We start from the raw sequence: 21,907 nt of genomic DNA, 5'->3' as shown, positions 1-21,907 counted from the left end.
AGGCTGACTCTCTCCCTTTAAGTGGATTCAGGTATCTAAAAAAAAAATCTAAAAACTGGAGCATAATTAAAGTCCCTGAAAAGCTGCAATAACATAAATCATCCTTCACATCCAAAGTGCAATATTTTATTTCATTTCTCTTACATTTTGCACAAAAATCAAGATGACGAAACAATCTCAGATCGGATGCGTGAAACCAGTTCCATATAAAGGTCTGATGTTCCTGTTCGTGCCAAATCTTGCAATGTGTGAAGCTCCTGCTCCCCTCTCGCAGCACGCAGCCTGACGGACACGGAGAGCCGCTGCAGCCGCATCCCCCCCCTCCTCCTCGCCTTCTATTAACTCTAATACTATAGTCTGATTTTTAGGCGAAGTAATTTATTTTCCAAATTTACATGGGGACTACAAGCTTCAGCAAGGTTCACATGATCACTAGTGATGTAATAATGGTGGCTGGACAATAGCCGGTTAACAGCTCCTCGTGTCGCTGGCGGCTCCGTCACACCATCCGCCTCCGTTTTGTGGCAAGGGGTTATTGCACTGTCGCTGCCTCGTCTGGACTCTTCCAGAACACGATGTCCAGCCCGACCAGCAGCTCCACTGTCCATCGATTTTTGGAGCTGAAAAATAAAAGTAGAAATATAGTGCAATAAGTAGCAACAGTATATGGATTGTGCTCATCACATGAAGAGCTCACAGAAATAGGGTGAGATAAGGTGAAAATGGTGCAAAATCAGAACGTTAGGGGTCAATGTGTAAAGCCCCCCATTAGATAAAACTAGAGATGAGTGAACGTGCTAGGATAAGGTGTTATCTGAGCATGCTCTGGTGATAACCGAGGGTCTCCAGCGTGCTCGAAAAATATGTTCAAGTCCCCGCAGCTGCATGTCTGATGTTCGACAGTCACAACACATGCAGGGATTGTGTATTTGTTGGGAAAAAATCTAAATAAATGACAAAGCTTCTCCTATTCATTGGACTGGTAATGACGGACAGCCCGCGCCCCTACACCAGAAGCTCTAAAGCCATGGATTTCTTCACCGAATGAGGTGTGACTTAGTGACCTTTCCCGTTAAGAATGATAAAAGGCAAACAGAGAGAATGACTGGAGTGACGCAGCTATGTACCTGGCCTCGAGCTGATTTCACAAGCGGAGCCTTTGAACCCTAATGGACAAACACATTCACAGCGACTTTCTGTAAAGACCAAAATGGTAAAATCATCAATTCGAAACAAGGTTTATGTCTTTATTCTTCATTTTTAGAAATGCTTCTAAAATAAAACTTTGTATCGTTTTGTGTACGCAGCCCCTGTGCAGACCGATGTGAACCCATCAAGATGCCGGTATTGACCCTGCTGATTGCTGAATTGAGGAGGAATAAATCTATTCGTAATAAATTCGATGCATCTTAGGCTATCCACGCACCAGATAATGAAATCTTTGCCATGAGCTGGGGGTGGATTCCTGCTGCAACGACACCGGATCTCTGGTGTAAATTCTAGTAAATGTGCTGCCTGCTGATAGACCGCCGCTGCCGTGCTGTGTCACTAAACCCATAAAGGTTCAAAAAAGTGTCGGCATTAAGTTGCAAAGTTTTGCAAAAACTAATGCTTGTAAGAAATGTTGCGATTTTTTGGACTCCCATTATCTGGCATGTCTGGTGCCTAATGATTCTGCAGTCGTATTGCTGCACTCGTCCCGAGCGCCAAAGAGACGTGTTCACACAGGAGGGTAAATGGCGCTGAGAAGCCTTTATTGCTGCACTCTCCAGCAGAGATCTCTGCCGCCACAGGGAACATCCACTGAGCCCTGAGCCTGCAGCTCCATGAGCAGATAGGCAAGCGAAACTGCAAAACGAAAACAGGCCAAAAGTATAAAGCAACTTCATCTACTCTAGGCACTTAATAAACAATATATATGCACACGTAGCTCTTTCAAAGACAAATCAAGCAATACCTTTACATGGCCGGCGCTTTGCTCTGTTCCTGAGCAATGAGCATTTGAATTGAGGCTGAAGGACTATGGTAGATCTGAAGCCTCTGCCACTCCAGCTCTATTTTGGACTGGTCATCTAAAGACATTGCTGGACTTGTCTTTGAAAAATCTACATGTGCATATAAATAGTTTGACAGGTTCCCTTTAAAGACACATCTAATAATATGATTTTTTTTCATAACGAAGGGTCACACAGCCTAGAACCAAATCACAAAAGTTAATAATTTCCCAATTAAAGCTCGTCGTCCTAATATTCTTACCAATGAACACCGGAACACCATTGTTGCGACAAGGCGTGCAGCGGCAGGAACTCGTCTCCCTCTCAAATTCTTCCAAGGCGCGAATCATGTTCCCTTGTAAGGTGTTAGCTCCGGGGAAATCTGTCACTGTGATGAGCTCATACAGAGGGCTGGCCTATAAAATACAAGAGAAGACGTGATAAAACCACCAACACTGGCTGCAAAGATATTATAGGGCCAGGCTTAGGAAGAAAAGCCCAAATCCTGCGCAGGAAAATGCAACTTTGTCATATGGTTTATATTTTCCTGCAATTTTTCAGGATTTTTGTATTTGGTTAACAGAAATAATGTATTTACATTCAGAGAGAGAACTGTTTGTTACAATGTATCAGTGCAGCTAGAAGCCATGAGGCTATAGAGGGTTGTGCTGATACATTGTAGCAATCAATCAGTTGAGTGAATGTAGGACCAGGTCAGACTACGGGGGGCACAGACCGCATAATACATTTATAAAGCCATCCCCCACAATATCTCATCCTGAGGATGTGCTTAGGGAAACTTAATAGTACGACCCTTTGGGCAAAGTTCGGGTCACCATTGGTTTTTATGGGGTTCGGGTTCAGGTTTAAGTTTGGGTACAGTTCTGATACCCAAACGGAACTTTAGATAAAAGTTTGGATGAATCCAGCAAACCCGAACATTCACGGGTCCACTCATCCCTAATCTTCACAGATTGGATACAAGTGTTAATTATAAGATACCGGTGTTTCAGTGTTTTAGAATCGCTCTACCTTTATTTTGATAATCTCCGGATTATATTGGACAGCGTCCCCCCATTCTTGCATTAGCTCCGGAGTCGGAAGGTCTCTGTATGCGAGTGCGGTCACATGTTCGCTCGCCCCTCCTCTTACCAGAGCGACAAAGTCTTGCACTACTTGACGGTTTGATCTTGCATCTGCAACATGTGGTGATAATCATGAGACCATGCCTCCATCCTCCATCCGTCCTCCATCTGATCTGTAGCCTATGACTCTGCAGTCGATCGCGGTTACAGAGGGTGTCCTGGGCCAGTGCAGGAGGGGGCCGCCAACACCAGTGCACAGTCAGCTGAACTGCATTGTGGTGCAGAGAACCGCTGGGTCCCAGCACTGCAGCACACGCTACCCACCAATCAGATCAGACAGATGGGGTGCAGAGGGTATATTAATGAGAAAAAAATGAAATTTATTGAATTTACCAAATTTCTGCAATGAAAAATATAGTGAAAAATTTAAAGGGGTCTGAATACTTTGCGTACTCACTGTATACCAGGATGAGGGACATACTGTATATACTATGATGAGTCTAGGATGGGGGACATATATATACCAGGATGGGGGACATATACACCAGGGGCACCTTTCCTGGCCCTAGCACTAGGGAGCGCCCTAACTCGCCCTGTTCCCCAGGATACCTCAGATGGCGAGGATGCCGGGGCCTCCGCCCTTGCCCTGTCTCCTAACTGCCGCCCTGCGTCTGTCCCCTTCTCCCACCCGGGGAAGAGAGGCGCTACCATGCACCGCAGTACAACAACCTGACAGACAGGGGGGCAAAGACAAGGGTAAAGGAAAATTCCACTCACACAAATATACTCTCACAAATAACAGAGGTGATCACCAGGGTGTGAAGGACGGGGGAAGAAAATAAGGCACGTAAGGATGAGGAATTTCCAAGCGTACAAACCAAGCAACATTCGCACAATAAACTCCTCCAGCTCTCCAGACACCAGCTCCTCACTACTCCAGGTCTATCTAGCAAGTGCTGAGTTTTTGTTACTTTGTCCCTTTGTAGTTTGTGCATTCACCTTTTGATATTGTGTTCCCCTCACTCTCATATTATTTAATTCTGTTTATCTGCTTTGTGGTGCTGTTTGCACTGTTCACCTCCTGGGGTTGGGGGTTTAGCTCAGGGTTTAACAGGAGATAGGGACAGGTCGGTGACTTGGGCCTCCCTACCTTCAAGGGTACCCCCATGTTAAGGAAGGACAGGGCTCCCCCTAGCCTGAGGGGCAGTTCAGGGGCCCAGATTCCTCATCTCTTGTTTTCCTATTACTGCCCCGTGACACTTATGTTCCACCATAATGACGTATCTGATAACTTCCAGTTTCTTACCTTTAATTTCCTTAAGGAGACTGTCACATTGGGACGCAGTGATGCCGACACCTACCCAAACTCCACAGATATTCCCGCCAAGGTTAAACCCGGCATCCATGCAAGACTTCACATCATTTAAAGTGTAACCTGTTGGGAAAAGTCAATAAAAGGGTTTCCAACATGCTTTTACCCGTTGTGGCTACTGACAGCTCCCAAGATGTTTTTCCACCTCTCAGGGGGACATATAATGTAACAATTAAATGTAAGTATTAGAAATTAGCAAATGTATTTCAGTGGAATTGAATTCTCTTTGATGCTAACAAAAAATTGTATTCTCAAGAATATTGTTTTTGTCGAAATTTGCTCCCCGAGAATCCAGAAAAATGTCGGACAGTTGACCACCATTTTGCTGAAACGTAGAGGGCCAGCAAAAGGTTAAATAAAAAGATAATACTCACGTGTCCAGCTGTCCCCCGCAGCCTGTTGTCCAGTCCGCCCTGGTGTAAAGTAAAGCAGGCCGACTATGGTGCGTACAATGGTAGAAGGCGAAAAGAAGACGCGCGGAGGACTGGACGATGGGCTGCGGGGTGTCGGTAAAGGAGAGCATTAACTATTATTTTTTTAAGTCCTATGTTTATTATACTCTGGGCTCTGGGGCATAAGAAGGAATTTTCAGTTCACATCAAATAACTTCAATGTGAATCGAATTTCCCAGGTAAATTTGCAAGATTTGCTGTATCTGAATCTCAACTGATAAAATGTAAAAAAATAAATGAAATAACAATTTCATATAAAAATCCCCCACACCAAAAATAGAATTTATAAAATGACATTTTTTTTTAAGTATCAAGCACATTTTATTGCATAAACATCACAATACATGACCATAATATTAATTTATCAGATGATCAAGCGTCAAATTTGGGCAGTATAAAAAATGAACGAATTAAAAAAACTATCACAAAATTCAGTTTTTACTCACAATAAAAATATATAATTTATTACTCAGAAATATATATGAATCCCAAAAATTAGCTGAAAAATGAAAACTTTTTTTTGTACAAAAAGATTTGTAACTTTCTAATTCACTTTTCATTTCTTGAATTCTTCAACAACCAAAATGTCTTATAAAGTTTTATTTCTTGTACAAACTACTCCAAAAGTTGCTACTTTCTTGGGCTAGCCTAGATAACAATGCACTTAGGTGCACTTATTTAGTCGTACAGCACAGATTGCGGTAACCCCTAGGGCTACAAAGAGACCTGTGGACCCTGGCGCCCTCTGGTCTATGGCTCCTCCTGCACGTCACATATGTTTATCTTGACCACGATGATACATACGGTAATGGTGGAATATGGTAAATATTATAGATATCTCACCTTCTTTTTTTACCGATTCTTCATTAAGAATCAGAGTATATTCATAGACTCCCCCCAAAGTGGCTTCTGTAACAAAATGTGTCCCGTAATCCCGGAACAGGTCTCTGTATTCACTGTACACGTATTCCATCGGTAATTGCTTTACTCTCTGGAAAAACTCAGAGTGAAGCATCAGGCTTCGGGATTTGAGCTTGTATTTGGCCACTTCTAGGTCGGATCGTGCATGGATAAATAAACTGTTCTGAAATATTGGGAACAAAAGATTATTGGAAAAATAATTTGGGAATGGATGAAAGGTAGATCTCCGAATGGACTAGAGGTGGCTCTATATGTAGACGAGATGTAGATCATAGAATGCCTTAAAGACGGAACTAAGATTGGACTCAAGGTGGATCTAGCAATGAACCAGATATGGACCTAAGAGAAGGAACATACAATGGAATAGATGTTGCTCTACAAATGGACCAAATATGGATTTAAGAATTGACTACAGATGAGAAGATTGAAGAATTGCCTGGAGGTAAGTGTAAGGATGGACTAGAAGTGGATCCATGAATGGAGTACAGGTGGATCTACCTATGGACGAGATGTACATCTTACGATGAACTAGAGATGGATCTGGGAATGGACTAAAGGTAGATCCATTTTAGATCTACCTTTAGTCCATTCCCAGATCCATCTCTAGTTCATCGTAAGATGTACATCTCGTCCATAGGTAGATCCAAATAAAATAGATCCATAAAATGGACTTGAAGAAGATCTAGCAATGGACTAGATATGGACCTAAGAGAAGGATCAAACAATGGAATAGATGTGGACCTGCAAATGGACCAAATGTGAATTTAAGAATGGACTATGGGTGGGAGGATTGAAGAGTTGCCAAGAGGTAGGTGTAACAATGGATTAGAAGTGGATCTGTGAATGGAGTACTGGTAGATCTAACTATGGACAAGATGTATATCTTAGGATGGACTAGAGATGGATATGGGAAGGAATACAGATAGATCTAAAATGGATTTGAGGAAGATCTAACAGTGGACTAGATATGGACCTAACAGCTTGATGAAACAACGGAGTAGATGTGGATCTACAAATTGACTAAATGTGGATCTAAGAATGGACTACAGGTTAGAGGATTGAAGAAATGCCTAGAGGTAGGTGTAAGGATGGACTAGAGATTGATCTATAAAAGGAGTATGAGCGGATTTAAAATATGACTAAACTAGCAAAGTATCTAAGAATGTTGTAGAAGTGGCTTTATGAATGGACTAGATGTCAATTGAAGAATGGATTACTGGTGGGTGCATCGAAGTATTGACTAGAGGTGGTAGAGGTGGATTTAGGGATAGACTAGAGGTGGAGCCATGAATGGAGTAGGGGTGAATAAACAGTAACCTCCACCTCTAGTCTATCCCTAAATCCACCTCTACCATCTCTAGTCGGATCTAACAATGGTCTAAAATGGATCTAAAAAAGGGGTAGTGGTAGATCGATCTAAAATGGACTAGATGTGGATCTATGAACTGACTAGAAGTCAAAGTAAGAATGGACTATAGAGGTGGATCTAAGTATGAATTTGATGTTTAGCAACAAATTGACTATAGTTAGATCTAAAAGTGGAGATGTGGCTGTAAGAATGGACCCGAAGTAAATCTTTGAATGAAGCAGGGGTGGATCTACATTAGATTTGGGTCAAAGAATAGACTATAGATGGATACAAGGATGGAAAAGAAGTAGATGGATCCAAGAATTATCTAGAAGTGGATCTAATAATTGACTAAATGCGGATCTACATAAAAACTAAAGTTGAATCTAAGAAAGCTGAAGACAGTGAAGAGGCAAGCATAAGAATGGACTAGAAGTGGATCTAAGAATGACCTTGAAGTGGATCTAACCAACTTCCAGGAAAGTACAACACATTTTATTCAATACATTTCATGACTGTCTTTTTTTTTAGCAAACAAGAGCAAAGCTGGATTTGGTCTCACCTAGAAAACGTGTCATCAATGTGTGAACTGCAGCAGTGGAAATGTTGGCTCATGAGTCTAAGAAAAGATGTCTCATTGCTTATTCTAATCTCTTCTGGAGAAGGCAAGAACTGTGTGACATGAAGGCTCATTGACCCATGAGGAAGAATGTGGAACCCAACTGAAGCTTGGGATCTACTCATCATGGACATTCTAGAAGATGTAAGAACTGCTTCTAGGGTGTGCATACTTTTGAGTATAAATAGTTATGGGAGGCGTGGCCCTTTATATAAGCTTTATATATATATGAATATATATAAAGAGATATGCAGGGAAATGTCATATGGGAATGTACAACCTAAATTATATGTGAGGAGACCTTACATGGTGGCCTCGTCTTACCATCACTGGCACTGGATACTTGAGCGCCATTTTTCAGTTGGAAGAAGTCACCTGACTGTTCAATAAAGCACAAGACTACTGGTATATACCAACCGTGTGAGAATATTTCATTGTCCTTGACCTAAAGTTTTTGATCTTTAGATCATTGTTACTGAACCCAATTTCGAACACAGACGGTATCTTGATGCCGAAGCTGAAGCTGGTTTGCTTAAAATGATATCTGGATACTTCCTTTGAATAATCCGAGTACGAATCATGTTCAGAAAGGGTAAACTCATATTTTCCTTTACCCTAAAAAAGAAAAATGTACAATGTACAGGAACGGCTCTTGGTATTCAGAGCGCACAAACTTTCATAAACTGTGATAAACTTCCGCAAACTATGGATTTGTATGCTATGGATTTATAGACAAGGGGTTTTCGGTGTTAGCTTCCAGGACGATGGCCATTATACTGGTGCTTCTATCTCATCGTACAAGTCCAAGCAGACACAGAAGGCTGTGACTATGGTGGTAGGATGATAAAAAGGAAAAGATGACGGGAAAATAGGCATTAGAGAGCAAAAGTGGGGAAAGCAACGGAAGAGAAGGAACAGAGAAGGGATACGGTCAAAAGGATCTGCAGTTATGAGAGAAAAGAGATGATGTAGAGAGGACGCATGGAAAAGAGAAGAAACAGAGAGAGGACATGGAGGAAGAAACACAATAGACAGAAAAAAGAAGAAAGAAAATGTGGAGAAACAAAATCAAAGGAAGGAGCTTTAAATGATGAATTGGAAGGGAGGATAGATCAAAAATGGAAAAAGTTACAACAAAGAGATGATAGAAAAAGGACTTGAAAAAGAAAAGATGTAGAGAGAAAAAATGGAAGAAATAAGAGAGAGGACATCGAAAAAAGACATGAACGAGAAAGTAGACATGGGAAAATCATCATAGGCATAAGACAGCGGATATAAAGAAGGAAGAGAGAAGACTAAGGGAGAAGACATGGGAGAGAGATGAGAGAAGATGCAGAAAGAAAAGATCAAGGAAGGAAGATGGCAGACATGGAAAGAAGGTGGAAAGAAAGGAAATGTCAGGAGAGAGGAAGGAGGGAAGACGCCGGGAGAGGACATGGAAGGAAGCAGGTGCAGAGAATGGACATAGGAAGGAAAAGAAGCAAGGAGGAGACATGACAGAGAGAAGGATCAAAGAGAGGAAATGAATGAGAGAAGATAGAAAACGCAAAAAGGAAACGTGGAAGAGAAAAGAGGCAGAGAAAAGACATGAAGCAAAGACGAGAGAAGGTGTAAGGGGAAAACCTAGAGAAGATCCAGAGAAAGAAAAGAGAGAGGACGTATAGGAGGACATAGAAGAGAGAAGATAGAGAAGTAAGAAGAAACAGAAACAATGACATGAAAAAGAAAAGTTGCAGAACCAGAAGGGGGAAGAAATAAAATGCAGAGAGAGGACAAGAAAGAAAAGAGACGATGCATGGTGAGAGGAGAAGAAAGAGAAGATAAAGAGAGTAGAAAGAGAAGGGAGAAAAAGCAGAAACAGGACATGGAACAGAAAGGATGCAGAGACAGGTCACAGAAGAGAGAAGATCCAGAGAATAGAAAAGATGGAAGAGTGGACATGAAAGAGAGAAGATGTAGAAATTGCACATGGAAGAGAGAAGATGCTGCAGGAAGATGTGGAAGAGGGAAGATAGATAATAACAGAGGACCTGGATGGGAGAAGATGCAGAGAGAGGACATGTATGCGACGATGTAAGAAGAGAACCTGGAGAAGAGAAGACGTAGAATGAGGACACTGAAGAGAGAAGACGCAGAGAGAAGTCATCATAGACAAAAAGATATTGCAGAGTTAGAGAGCATGAAAGAGACAAGATGAAGAAAGAGAACACAGAAAAGATCCGGTGAGAGGACATGAAAGAGAGAAAGGAAAGGATGCAAAGAGAAGACATAGAAAAAGAAAAGGCAGAGACCGGGCACTGAGGAGAAAATGGAGAAAGATCATGGAGAGGAGAGAATGTGCAGGGAGAGGACTTGAAGGATAAAAGTGAAGGGGCAAAAAGAGGACATAAAAAGAGAAGAGAGAAGATCCAGCAGGACGGCAGGAGAAGACATTGGGAGAGCAGAGAGTGGATCTGTTCTCTCTAGTCCTCAGTATGACGGTCACAGACGGACGCGCCGCTGATATTATTTCATATATTTTACACCTTATATAATGATTTGTGCTGTCCCTCGTCCTCACCTCAGGAATAAAACTTTCCACATTGTACGGCTTTCTAAATCTCGTCCCCAGGATATAATGAGGCGAGCAGGCGCCGGCGTAATAGCGGTGATCTAGCACAATGCCTTCCCGGTCATTAGTAAATATATTCAATCTAAGGAACAGAAAACATCTGTAAGTTTCATGTTTACTCTTCAATCTCACCATTCACCCCTGACAGGCCAATATCTGAGACTACTCTGCTCCCGGACATGTATACCACCGATATTATACCGTTTATTGCAAAACTGAAACATCACATCTACAACTCAAATGAAAGCAGTAACATTTATTCTACACGTGTGAGATGCATTATGGGAGATCAGCACTATATTGATAAGGTTTGGGCTGCAGAGTGATCACGCCTGGTATAAATGTCTGCCGTTACCACTAGGGGGAGCCTTGGAGTCATTGCATACTGTTTTGGTATTGCATTCAATCTAAACTTTGTATGCACTAAGTCCCTGAGCTCCCCCTAGTGGCCAGAATATTACTTTGTCTACCTGTATAAAAGCTATTAATATTACACCTATTTGTGTTGGATGGAAAGTTACTTTAAGTTCTGATTACTCAGTAAGATCAATGTAAGATTATTATGTCTATGGCCGGTCAGTCGTATAAGAGGGCACCTACCCTGCTGCCAGATTTTCAATTGCCCAGTACTGTTCCATCTCATCAGTACACGAGCTTCGAACCACCTTACAGTTCTTCTCGTCCGACATGTCGCCACAGTCATCGTCTCCATTACACCGCAGCCGATTTGTGATGCATTTCCCTGATGACAAACAGATAAGAAAAGAATTAAAGGCATTGACATTTGTATCCAGAGACGTCACTAACAGGTCAGGAACCGTCCAAAGCAGAAGGTGCAACAATTGTTTAACTTTGCGATTGACTTAGAAAAGTTTTAGAAGTTTATTATCTTTGTGTTTATAGTAAGGGATACATTGTATCTAGTTGGCACCGGCTTTGCTGTAAGTGTAAAACCATACATTGTTATCCAGCCAGTGCTGCACTGGGAAGTGATGGACGGTGAAACTCACCGGACTCTGCGCACTGGAAGCCTTCACACCGCTTTATGTTCCTACAGAAGGCGCTGGTGCTGCAGCTCTCCTCCTGCCGGTCTATAGCATGACATGGCTCACCATGGAACTGAGGGATCTGAGTCATCTGCGTGTATCGGAACTGTGCAACAAAGTAGAAATCATAAGGAAAGGACAGACCCAGACTTTAAGGAGATGGAAACCTTTTCTTTTCTCTAAAGGATTAGATCTATTGTGCTTAGAATGTGAGTAGCGCACTTTTACTAATGGATCCCCGCTAGGACGTCTGCATAATCGACAGGTACACCTGTCCTACTCATTCATTTTTAGCAAAAGATCATTTTTTCAGTAGGATTTCATTAGTGATGATCGCGCGCTCGGCACTCTAGTTGAGGTCAGAAACTCAGACGGCTCAACTCGAGTATCAAGTATAATGGGGGTCAATGGGAAACTTGAGCATTTTCCAGCAGACTCTAACCGAAGGGCAGGGGGGTTAAAATGGATGGAGAAAGCGCTCAGCCACGCTGCAGGGCTGCACCTGGGTCTGCCCCTGAGGAGTTGGCGAGCCTTAGAGGAACTATGTCATGTGCTAAGAGGCTTTGGCCATTTCCAGTGAATTTGTTCCTGGCTGCAAGATGAGACTCCTGAGATCGTCATCAATGGAGAAAATGGCTGGAGAATAAAAAGAACTGCATGTAACGGTGGATTAAGTCAAAAACTGTAAACAACCAGAATTATTATCTTCATACGTGGCAAAATAAATCACAGTGGAAAGACAAAATGAAAACCAGAGTCATCAGCTCACTGTGTGAATGCAAACAGATGTCTCCACTAAGGCTACGTTCCCACCATGAGCTTTGGGTGAGTTTTTGATGACCAGCCAATAAGTAAAATAGGTTCCTTGCATTTTTGTTTTAAATTACACAGTGTAAAAAACTCACCAAAAACTTATCGTGGGAATATGGCCTTACACAATGAGCCAGACATTATGGCATGCAGTGGGTCAAACTTTACAAACAAGTCCAAGTGACTTCTTCAGCTTTCTCTGCCACTGACCACGATCTTTTTACTCCGACTTTCTTATTATGCCCAGGAGTTGGACCTGGGTGTAATGTGAGACCAAAACACAGGGAGTGACCATTCCCACTACTGTCATAGCTGCCAGTCCACAAAATTATAAGCCCAGAAATAAAATGTACTAGCGCACACTTCTAGAAAACAGGGAGACTTCCCGAACTTCCAATAGTGGCAGCAACTCTCCAAGCATCTGCCCAAACCTCCTGGAAAAAAAAGTGATTTTGGAAAGTGTCTTGTGCCTCGGCACCTCCTAATAGATGGAGATGAGAAAGTGTGCCAAAAGTGGCATGACTATGACCCACAATCTCCAAGACCGTGGCTTCTATGTTCCAGATGTCCACCAGCTAAGGTTATGCTGATTAAAGACTCTTGGGTTTCTTCCTCTGCTTCAGCTTTTCCATGGATGAGATCAAGAATGATCCCAGTACTTATTCTACTGCAGGGTCAAAACTCCTGGTCTCGGGGAAAAAGGGGAAAATTCCTGGACTTAATAAAGGGGTGGCAAGTCTCCTTGGAACAGCACAAACCTCTCGTAAAAACTTGATAAAACATTTCTTCCGCCATACATCACAATTCCTGTGCTATTTAGGAAACTTTATTGCACTTACTTTCTTTTTTTGACACGGGTCACAAGAACTCCAGGAAGACCAATCGGAGAGCACACAATCTATAGGTTCAGGTACGTACTCCGCAGATCTCTGCACTCGGGACTTTGGGAGACTCTGATTGACGGCATTTTTCTGGGACTGACAGCTGCACATGGGGGGGGAAAGTTTTTATTTTTAATTATAGATATCTGATTAATATTTCATGTGTTGATAACAATGTGGAAAAATACAGTTGAATTTCTAATTAACATAAGTAGTTCATTATTTCACAGATCATTACCGGCTAATTGTCATTATGAATGGACTGTCACTGTAAGCTTTACAGTACGAGCATCACAAATAACGTGGCGGCAAAGTAAATCTCCACCATTTATCACCATGTCGTTCCTTCTGTAGGTCTGAAGTTCTGCACTGATTAATAATGTAAGTCCCTCACTATAAAGTCCACAGTACGGTATATACTGATCATACACTGCACTCAGTAATAAGAGGTTACACCCTATAGTGGAGGCGGCTGGGAGAAGACATGTTGTCTTGTAAGTCAGTGTTTACACAAGGTTGATATTCTACACAATAATTGAGTATATTCACTAGAGATGAGAGAACCTTTCTAGGTTCGGAACTCAGCTAAGTAGCTCATCAGAGGAGGTGGAGGAGGAGGAAGACGAGGAGGTTACGTTGCGGATGGCCGCACAGACATGGAGTGACACCACCATGACAAGCACTGCATCCTCAGCCACAACTCTGACTGTAGCCAGCAGTGGTGGCAGGTCTGCAGTTTGCAGGGGTGGTAAGGATTGAGATCGAAAAAGATGACCCAACTCGCATTATCTGACAACTTTGTAAAAAAAGACTCAGTAGAGGCAAAAATTCCAATAATTTGACTACTACATGCATGAACTGACACATTCGCGATCAACATGCATCAGAAATCTCACAGTGCTAAAATGCGGCCTAGTTGGAAGTAAGCTTGGGTGTTAGGCCAGGTTCACACTTCGTTATGGGCGTCCATTAGATGGACTACGTTACACTGCGGCATAACACGGTGTAACGTAGTCCGTTAATGCCGCCATTAATTCCTATGTCGGACGCATCGCTAGCGCACACCTCAATGTGCTGTCACTGAGTGACGGACCCAGGGACGCGGGCTGCAGCGTTTCCGGGTCCATCACTGCTAGCGTGATGACACATCGGCACTTGCGTTAACAGCAGCCCGTTAACGCATGTGTTGAATGGGCTGCTGTTAACGCAATGTGAACCCAGCCTTATCCATCCATGAACACACCATGGACTTGTACCTCATGTAAGCGCCCGCAACATGAGCACTTTCCTGCTGCAAAATGATACCCGTATTGTTAGGATTAGAAATAGTGATGACTACTGGGCTGCCACTCTGTTAAATAAAGAGTACAAGAGTAGATTTTGCCAGAAGCATCCCCCCTAGAAAGGGACGCATGCATGCTGGAGTACTGAAACACTCTTGTAGACAATCTTAAGAGTGATTTTCCCCAAGACAACATCAAGCACACATTAGCAGGCAGCAGAGGTATAAGTGGCAGAAGCATTTTCTGTGAGTTGTTTCACACATGTTTTAGACCAGCCCGTGCACCAGCAGAATAGAGTACAAGTCTGACACGTTGTGAATGACTGGAGAGGATGGTGCAGGAGTATCTCTAGCTCAATATCAATGCCATCAGGAGGGGTTTGGACCCTTTTACATTTTGGTCTTCAAAAATGGAAGAGTGGCCTGAGCTTGCCTGTCACACCTTGGAGGTTTGGTCATGCCCATCAGCCAGTGTGCTCTCAGAAAGGGTCTTTAGTGCTGCTGGTGGTGTTCTGATGGATAAGAGCATCCGGCTGTCCCCTGAAAGAGTAGACCACCTAACTTTCATCAAGATAAACACGTCATGGATCTCCAATGACTTTTGCACTGTAGTCACAGACTGGGCAGACTAGGCGATGGTGTAGTTTTTAGGTTGCCGTCACACTAGCAGTATTTGGTCAGTATTTTACATCAGTATTTGTAAGCCACAACCAGGAGTGGGTGATAAATGCAGAAGTGGTGCATATGTTTCTATTATACTTTTCCTCTTTGTTCCACTCCTGGTTTTGGCTTACAAATACTGATGTAAAACACTGACCAAATACTGCTAGTGTGACGGCAGCCGTAGTGTGCTGCGTTTATCTCGCGTTATTGCAGTCTGTGACACCTTTGTGGTGGCTTCTGAGCCTGCAGTTGCTACTGTTGCTGATGTTACTAACAAATTTTTGAACTGTGGTGACTCCATGCTGTGTCTATATCTGGTGGGTTGCCTGTAGTGGAAGGGGTGTCAGCGTCCCATTATACTATTTCTACTCTGGGAAATTGATGACACTTTAGTGGTGTCTGCCCCTAATTTTTGGAATTGTTTGGCCTCCAAGTTAGGTCTCCTTCATCTTTGTTGCCTGAATTGGGTAGGTCTCTTAGAGCATCAGGTCTACACCTGTCACTCATCCACCTGTCACTGATCAATGTTTAAGCTAGAAATGCTGCTCCAAGCCCATGCATCCATGCTGTGCATTGTGCCATTTGTACTCTGGGTCAGTTGGGCAGTTGCAGAGTTGGGACGCAGGGGAAAACAAGGGTAATTGGGGTGCCACCTCTGCGGACTGTAGGACTGTACTGGGTGTGATGTTGAAGAGGAGAGGACACTTGATGCAGCGCTTGCCATCCACTGGAGCACATGCTCTTTCTGGCCCTCATCTACAAGGAATACAGATGTGTTGCTGGCAAAGAAAGGGAATCGAGTACCTCGTCCACTAACAAAAGTTGTCACTTGTCTTTATATAGGAGCCGGGGTTTGTTCAGTGGAGCTGTCAGTAACATTACCACCTACCCCACGTACACCTCAAACACCAAGCCTATTCCCACTTCCACTACAACCTCGCTTTTTCCTCACTCATGTTGAATGTACCCTTCCACTATTTTAACCAGCTGTTTCACAACCCTAGGCACAGACCTGTCAGTCACTGTCACTAAATGAATAATCAGTATTTATTGACTGAGATAGTGTGGCTGGACCACAGAATTGGCCCAAAATGTATATTCTGAAAAGTGGACTCATGGCTTTAGATTTAGATGCTGAAATGTGGACTGGTGGAGAAACCGCAGAATTAGCACAAATGATCTTTAGTATGAAATGCGGCCTGGTGCCTGCATCAGAGGATTAGCCCAAACCATGTTGATTATGAAATGAGGCATAGTGCCTGCATCAGATTATTAGCCAAAACCATTTTGATTATGAAATGAGGCCTGGTGCTTTCACCACAGTATTAGCCATAACAATTTTGATTATTAAATGAGGCCTGGTGCCTGCAGCTGAGTATTAGCCCAAACAATTTTGATTATGAAATGAGGACTGGTGCCTGCACCACAATATTAGCATGAAGGATTCATATAATGAAACACGGACTGGTGCCTGCACAATATTAGCCCAAATGATTTTGATTAGCAAATGTCGACTCCTGTCTGCAACACAGTGTTAGACAAAACAATTTAGATTAGAACATGTGTCGTTGTGCCTGCACTCCAATATTAACCCAAACAATTTTGATTAAGAAATGTGGACTCCTGCCTGCCATCCAATATTAGCCCAAATGATTTTGATGAGGAAATGTGGACTGGAACCTGCACAACAATATTAGCTCAAACGATTTTGACTAGGAAATGTGGACTCCTGCCTAGACAACACTATCAGCACAAGCTAATTAGATGCTGGAACGTCAATTTCACACAGGATCATATCAAACTATAGGGTGGGCCATTTATATAGGGATACACCTAAATAAAATGGGAATGGTTGGTGATATCAACTTCCTGTGTGTGGCACATTACTATATGGGAGGGGGAAAACTTTTCAAGATGGGTGGTGACCATTGCAGCTATTTTGAAGTTGGCCAGTTTGGATTCAACTTTATTTTTTTCAATGGGAAGAGGGTCATGTGACACATCAAACTTATAGAGAATTTCACAAGAAAAACAATGGTGTGCTTGGTTTTAATGTAACTTTATTCTTTCATGAGTTATTTACAAGTTTATGACCACATAAAATGTGTTCAAAGTGCTGGCCATTGTGTTGGATTGTCAATGCAACCCTCTTCTCCCACTCTTGACACACTGATAGCAACACTGCAGAAAAAATGGTAGCACAGGCTTCCAGTATCCGTTCTTTCAGATGCTGCACATCTCGTATCTTCACAGCATAGACAATTGCCTTTAGATGACCCCAAAGATAAAAGTCTAAGGGTACCGTCACATTAAGCGACGCTGCAGCGATAGCGACAACGATGTCGATCGCTGCAGCGTCGCTGTTTGATCGCTGGAGAGCTGTCACACAGACCGCTCTCCAGCGACCAACGATGCCGAGGTCCCCGGGTAACCAGGGTAAACATCGGGTTGCTAAGCGCAGGGCCGCGCTTAGTAACCCGATGTTTACCCTGGTTACCAGCGTAAAAGTAAAAAAAACAAACAGTACATACTCACCTGCGCGTCTCCCAGCGTCTGCTTCCTGACACTGACTGAGCTCCGGCCCTAACAGCACAGCGGTGACGTCACCGCTGTGCTTTCACTTTCACTTTAGGGCCGGATCTCAGTCAGAGCAGGAAGCAGACGCTGGGAGACGCGCAGGTGAGCATGTACTGTTTGTTTTTTTTACTTTTACGCTGGTAACCAGGGTAAACATCGGGTTACTAAGCGCGGCCCTGCGCTTAGTAACCCGATGTTTACCCTGGTTACCAGTGTAAAACATCGCTGGTATTGTTGCTTTTGGTGTCAAACACAACGATACACGGCGATCGGACGACCAAATAAAGTTCTGGACTTTATTCAGCGACCAGCGACATCACAGCAGGATCCTGATTGCTGCTGTGTGTCAAGCACAACGATATCACTAGCCAGGACGCTGCAACGTCACGGATCGCTAGCGATATCGTTTAGTGTGACGGTACCTTAAGGTGGTCAGATCGGAAGACCTTGGTGGCCATTCAGCTGGCCCATGATGACCATCATGATGATGTGTTGCCCTCTTTATGCACTGAAGATGGCACATTCCCTGAGTTTTTCCAGAAAATTGGTACACCACCACATTATGGGTGTCAGGTCTGAGCATTCCTACATGAACAGTTTCCTGGAAAGTGGATTGGTCGTCATGGGCCAGGTGAATGGCCACCAAGATCTCCTGATCTGACCCCCTTAGTTTTTATCTTTGGGGTCATCTGAAACAGTAGTATAGTAGTTATATTCTTGTACATAGGGGCAGTATTATAGTAGTTATAGTCTTGTACTTAGGGGCAGTATTATAGTAGTTATATTCTTGTGCATAGGGGCAGTATTATAGTAGTTATATTCTTGTACATAGGAGCAGTATTATAGTAGTTATATTCTTGTACATAGGGGGCAGTATTATAGTAGTTATATTCTTGTAAATAGGAGCAGTATTATAGTAGTTATATTCTTGTACATAGGGGCAGTATTATAGTAGTTATATTCTTCTACATAGGAGCAGTATTATAGTAGTTATATTCTTGTACATAGGAGCAGTATTATAGTGGTTATATTCTTGTACATAGGAGCAGTATTATAGTAGTTATATTCTTGCACATAGGGGGAGTATTATGTTAGTTATATTCTTGTACATAGGAGCAGTATTATAGTAGTTATATTCTTGCACATAGGGGGAGTATTATGTTAGTTATATTCTTGTGCATAGGGGCAGTATTATAGTAGTTATATTCTAGTACATAGGAGCAGTATTATAGTAGTTATATTCTTGTACATAGGGGCAGTATTATAGTAGTTATATTCTTGTATATAGAAGCAGTATTATACTATTCATATTCTTGTACATAGGGGCAGTATTATAGTAGTTATATTCTTGTACATAGGGGCAGTATTATAGTAGTTATATTCTTGTATATAGAAGCAGTATTATACTATTCATATTCTTGTACATAGGGGCAGTATTATAGTAGTTATATTCTTGTACATAGGGGCAGTATTATAGTAGTTATATTCTTGCACATAGGGGGAGTATTATGTTAGTTATATTCTTGTGCATAGGGGCAGTATTATAGTAGTTATATTCTAGTACATAGGAGCAGTATTATAGTAGTTATATTCTTGTACATAGGGGCAGTATTATAGTAGTTATATTCTTGTATATAGAAGCAGTATTATACTATTCATATTCTTGTACATAGGGGCAGTATTATAGTAGTTATATTCTTGTACATAGGAGGCAGTATTATAGCAGTTATATTCTTGTACATAGGCGCAGTATTATAGTAGTTATATTCTTGTACATAGGGGCAGTATTATAGTAGTTATATTCTTGTACATAGGGGCAGTATTATAGTAGTTACATTCTTGTACATAGGAGCAGTATTATAGTTTTTATATTTTTGTACATAGGAGCAGTATTATAGTAGTAAATATTCTTGTATATAGGAGCAGTATTATAGTAGTTATATTCTTGTACATAGGAGCAGTATTATAGTAGTTATATTCTTTTACATAGGGGCAGTATAATAGTAGTTATATTCTTGTACGCAGGGGCAGTATTATAGTAGTTATATTCTTGTACATAGGAGCAGTATTATAGTAGTTATATTCTTTTACATAGGGGCAGTATTATAGTAGTTATATTCTTGTACGTAGGGGCAGTATTATAGTAGTTATGTTCTTGTACATAGGAGCAGTATTATAGTAGTTATATTCTTTTACATAGGGGCAGTATAATAGTAGTTATATTCTTGTACGCAGGGGCAGTATTATAGTAGTTATATTCTTGTACATAGGAGCAGTATTATAGTAGTTATATTCTTTTACATAGGGGCAGTATTATAGTAGTTATATTCTTGTACGTAGGGGCAGTATTATAGTAGTTATGTTCTTGTACATAGGAGCAGTATTATAGTAGTTATATTCTTTTACATAGGGGCAGTATAATAGTAGTTATATTCTTGTACGCAGGGGCAGTATTATAGTAGTTATATTCTTGTACATAGTGGCAGTATTATAGTAGTTATATTCTTGTACATAGGGGCAGTATTATAGTAGTTGTATTCTTGTACATAGAGGCAGTATTATACTAGTTATATTCTTGTACATGAGTTATATTATTATACATATATTATGTCATAGCAATCTGCTTTCCAACGGTCTTCCTGTAGAACAGATCAAGCTGTTATTTATGATGACACATAATAGTAATATTATTCTACCATTGTCATGTAATTGCTAAGTTAGCCTATGAGCATTTTAGGTACATAAATTAAAAATGTTTGATCTGAAATCCTAAACCTTGCATTAGCAATTTTGACTTTTTTTCTAACAGAATATTATAAGTAGATGAATCCCTTTTATTCCCCCATGATAATAGTCTACTACCAAATATTTTGGATATACTTCTATTGATCCTTGTATGGAATTTAGGTTTTATTAAAATATTTCTATTATTCAAGATCATCACTTCATTACCTATTTTTCAAAAACAAGATCGTCTATAATTCATGAATCTCAGCTGCTGTAAATGTGAGAATCGCAGCCCACGCCGATATTTTTCATCTATTATAATATATACAACACAGCTAACCAGGTATACAAAGTGCGGGCACTTACCTGGTGTAATACAGACCGAGGCACAGCAGAATCCTGTATAATAACATGATATATTTATAGGATTCTTTCCTTTAGTTGCTGTTGATTCCTCTGCATTGACTAAAGTGGATTAGGAAACAAAACACACAAAGTATTTGCCCAGTCTGGTGAAAATAAAAACTCCAAAAAGAAAAAAAAAGAAGAATCTAAGAGCGCCACCTTGTGGCCATCAGTCCATTATTCCTATGCTGATTAATATTTAGAAAAATATTTTTTTGCTATCACTTGCGTACTTATTCTATTCTTTCCTCAAAAATAATACAATATATGCAGTCAATAATAATTGAATATATCGCTCATTATTACCTATTAGTCCAGAAACTAAACAGATGATGTTGAAAATCATGAAAAATAGATCAATTTTACTATTGAAAATGGTGCAATGGTCAATTCAGGAACTTGTGTTTCATTTAATAAAGTTAAAAAAAATATGGATTAATGGATAAATACATGCAGAGAAAAATAAAAACGAGCCCCCAGAAATATACAATACTCATGTAATTGAACAGCCACGACTTCTGGTGCTCGGTCTATAGATGGACTATGGATTATTATTTATGGGGCAGGGAGGGTATTAATCTTCTTCGTACATCTTCAGGGATGTGGTGGGTTTTTGAGGGTCTCTAATAAACAAAACACTCTGCTTTGGTCATTACTGTTGAAATTCCCAAACCGTAATGATTTCTTGATTTGCTAAAAACCCAGAATACAAAACATCATAATTCAGTTTTTTTTCATGGACAATATTATTACTGGACACATTTTCTGATACAAATCACTTATTCCATTACTTGTCTCCTAAACCAATCCCCATATACTTCAATTGTAACAAAAAAGTTCCGCTTTCGACCCATTTTATCCAGAATCCATCCCTCAGGGTTATCTCCTGTGTTTCCTTGTATTTTAAATCAACAGTTTCAACATATGAAATTTTTACTCAACCTCAGACATGTGCAAACTGATGTTACTTTGTGTATTTTTCCAGCCATAGGATTAGTGTTAAGCCAATTGTTAATCATTGCCAGCTTTCAGGAACTAATTTCTAATTGTTTTTTTTTCTCTTATCTATTATTACAAAGTAATATAGAGAAAAAATATAAAATAAAAGTTATAC

At 41.1% G+C, this 21,907-nt stretch overlaps 1 protein-coding gene across 1 annotated transcript; it reads right to left on the bottom strand.

The window, feature by feature from the left end:
• Window positions 1–358: 358 nt before the first annotated feature.
• On the bottom strand, window positions 359–21,691 carry C8B (complement C8 beta chain). The gene is made up of 13 exons (XM_077278604.1): window positions 21,100–21,691; window positions 20,755–20,853; window positions 13,098–13,242; window positions 11,413–11,554; window positions 11,003–11,144; window positions 10,352–10,484; window positions 8,209–8,406; window positions 5,747–5,987; window positions 4,386–4,514; window positions 3,027–3,190; window positions 2,257–2,410; window positions 1,128–1,196; window positions 359–620 (listed from the first exon to the last, which is right to left on the bottom strand). The coding sequence occupies exons 2-13, from the start codon at window positions 20,799–20,801 to the stop codon at window positions 469–471; spliced, it is 1,716 nt and encodes a 571-aa protein (XP_077134719.1). The 5' UTR covers window positions 20,802–20,853; window positions 21,100–21,691; the 3' UTR covers window positions 359–468.
• Between the last annotated feature and the right edge of the window lie 216 nt (window positions 21,692–21,907).

The sequence above is a fragment of the Ranitomeya variabilis genome, chromosome 8 (genome assembly GCF_051348905.1).
Source record: "Ranitomeya variabilis isolate aRanVar5 chromosome 8, aRanVar5.hap1, whole genome shotgun sequence".
NCBI classification, from domain to species: Eukaryota; Metazoa; Chordata; class Amphibia; order Anura; family Dendrobatidae; genus Ranitomeya; species Ranitomeya variabilis.
This window is presented reverse-complemented; position numbering and strand designations above follow the sequence as displayed.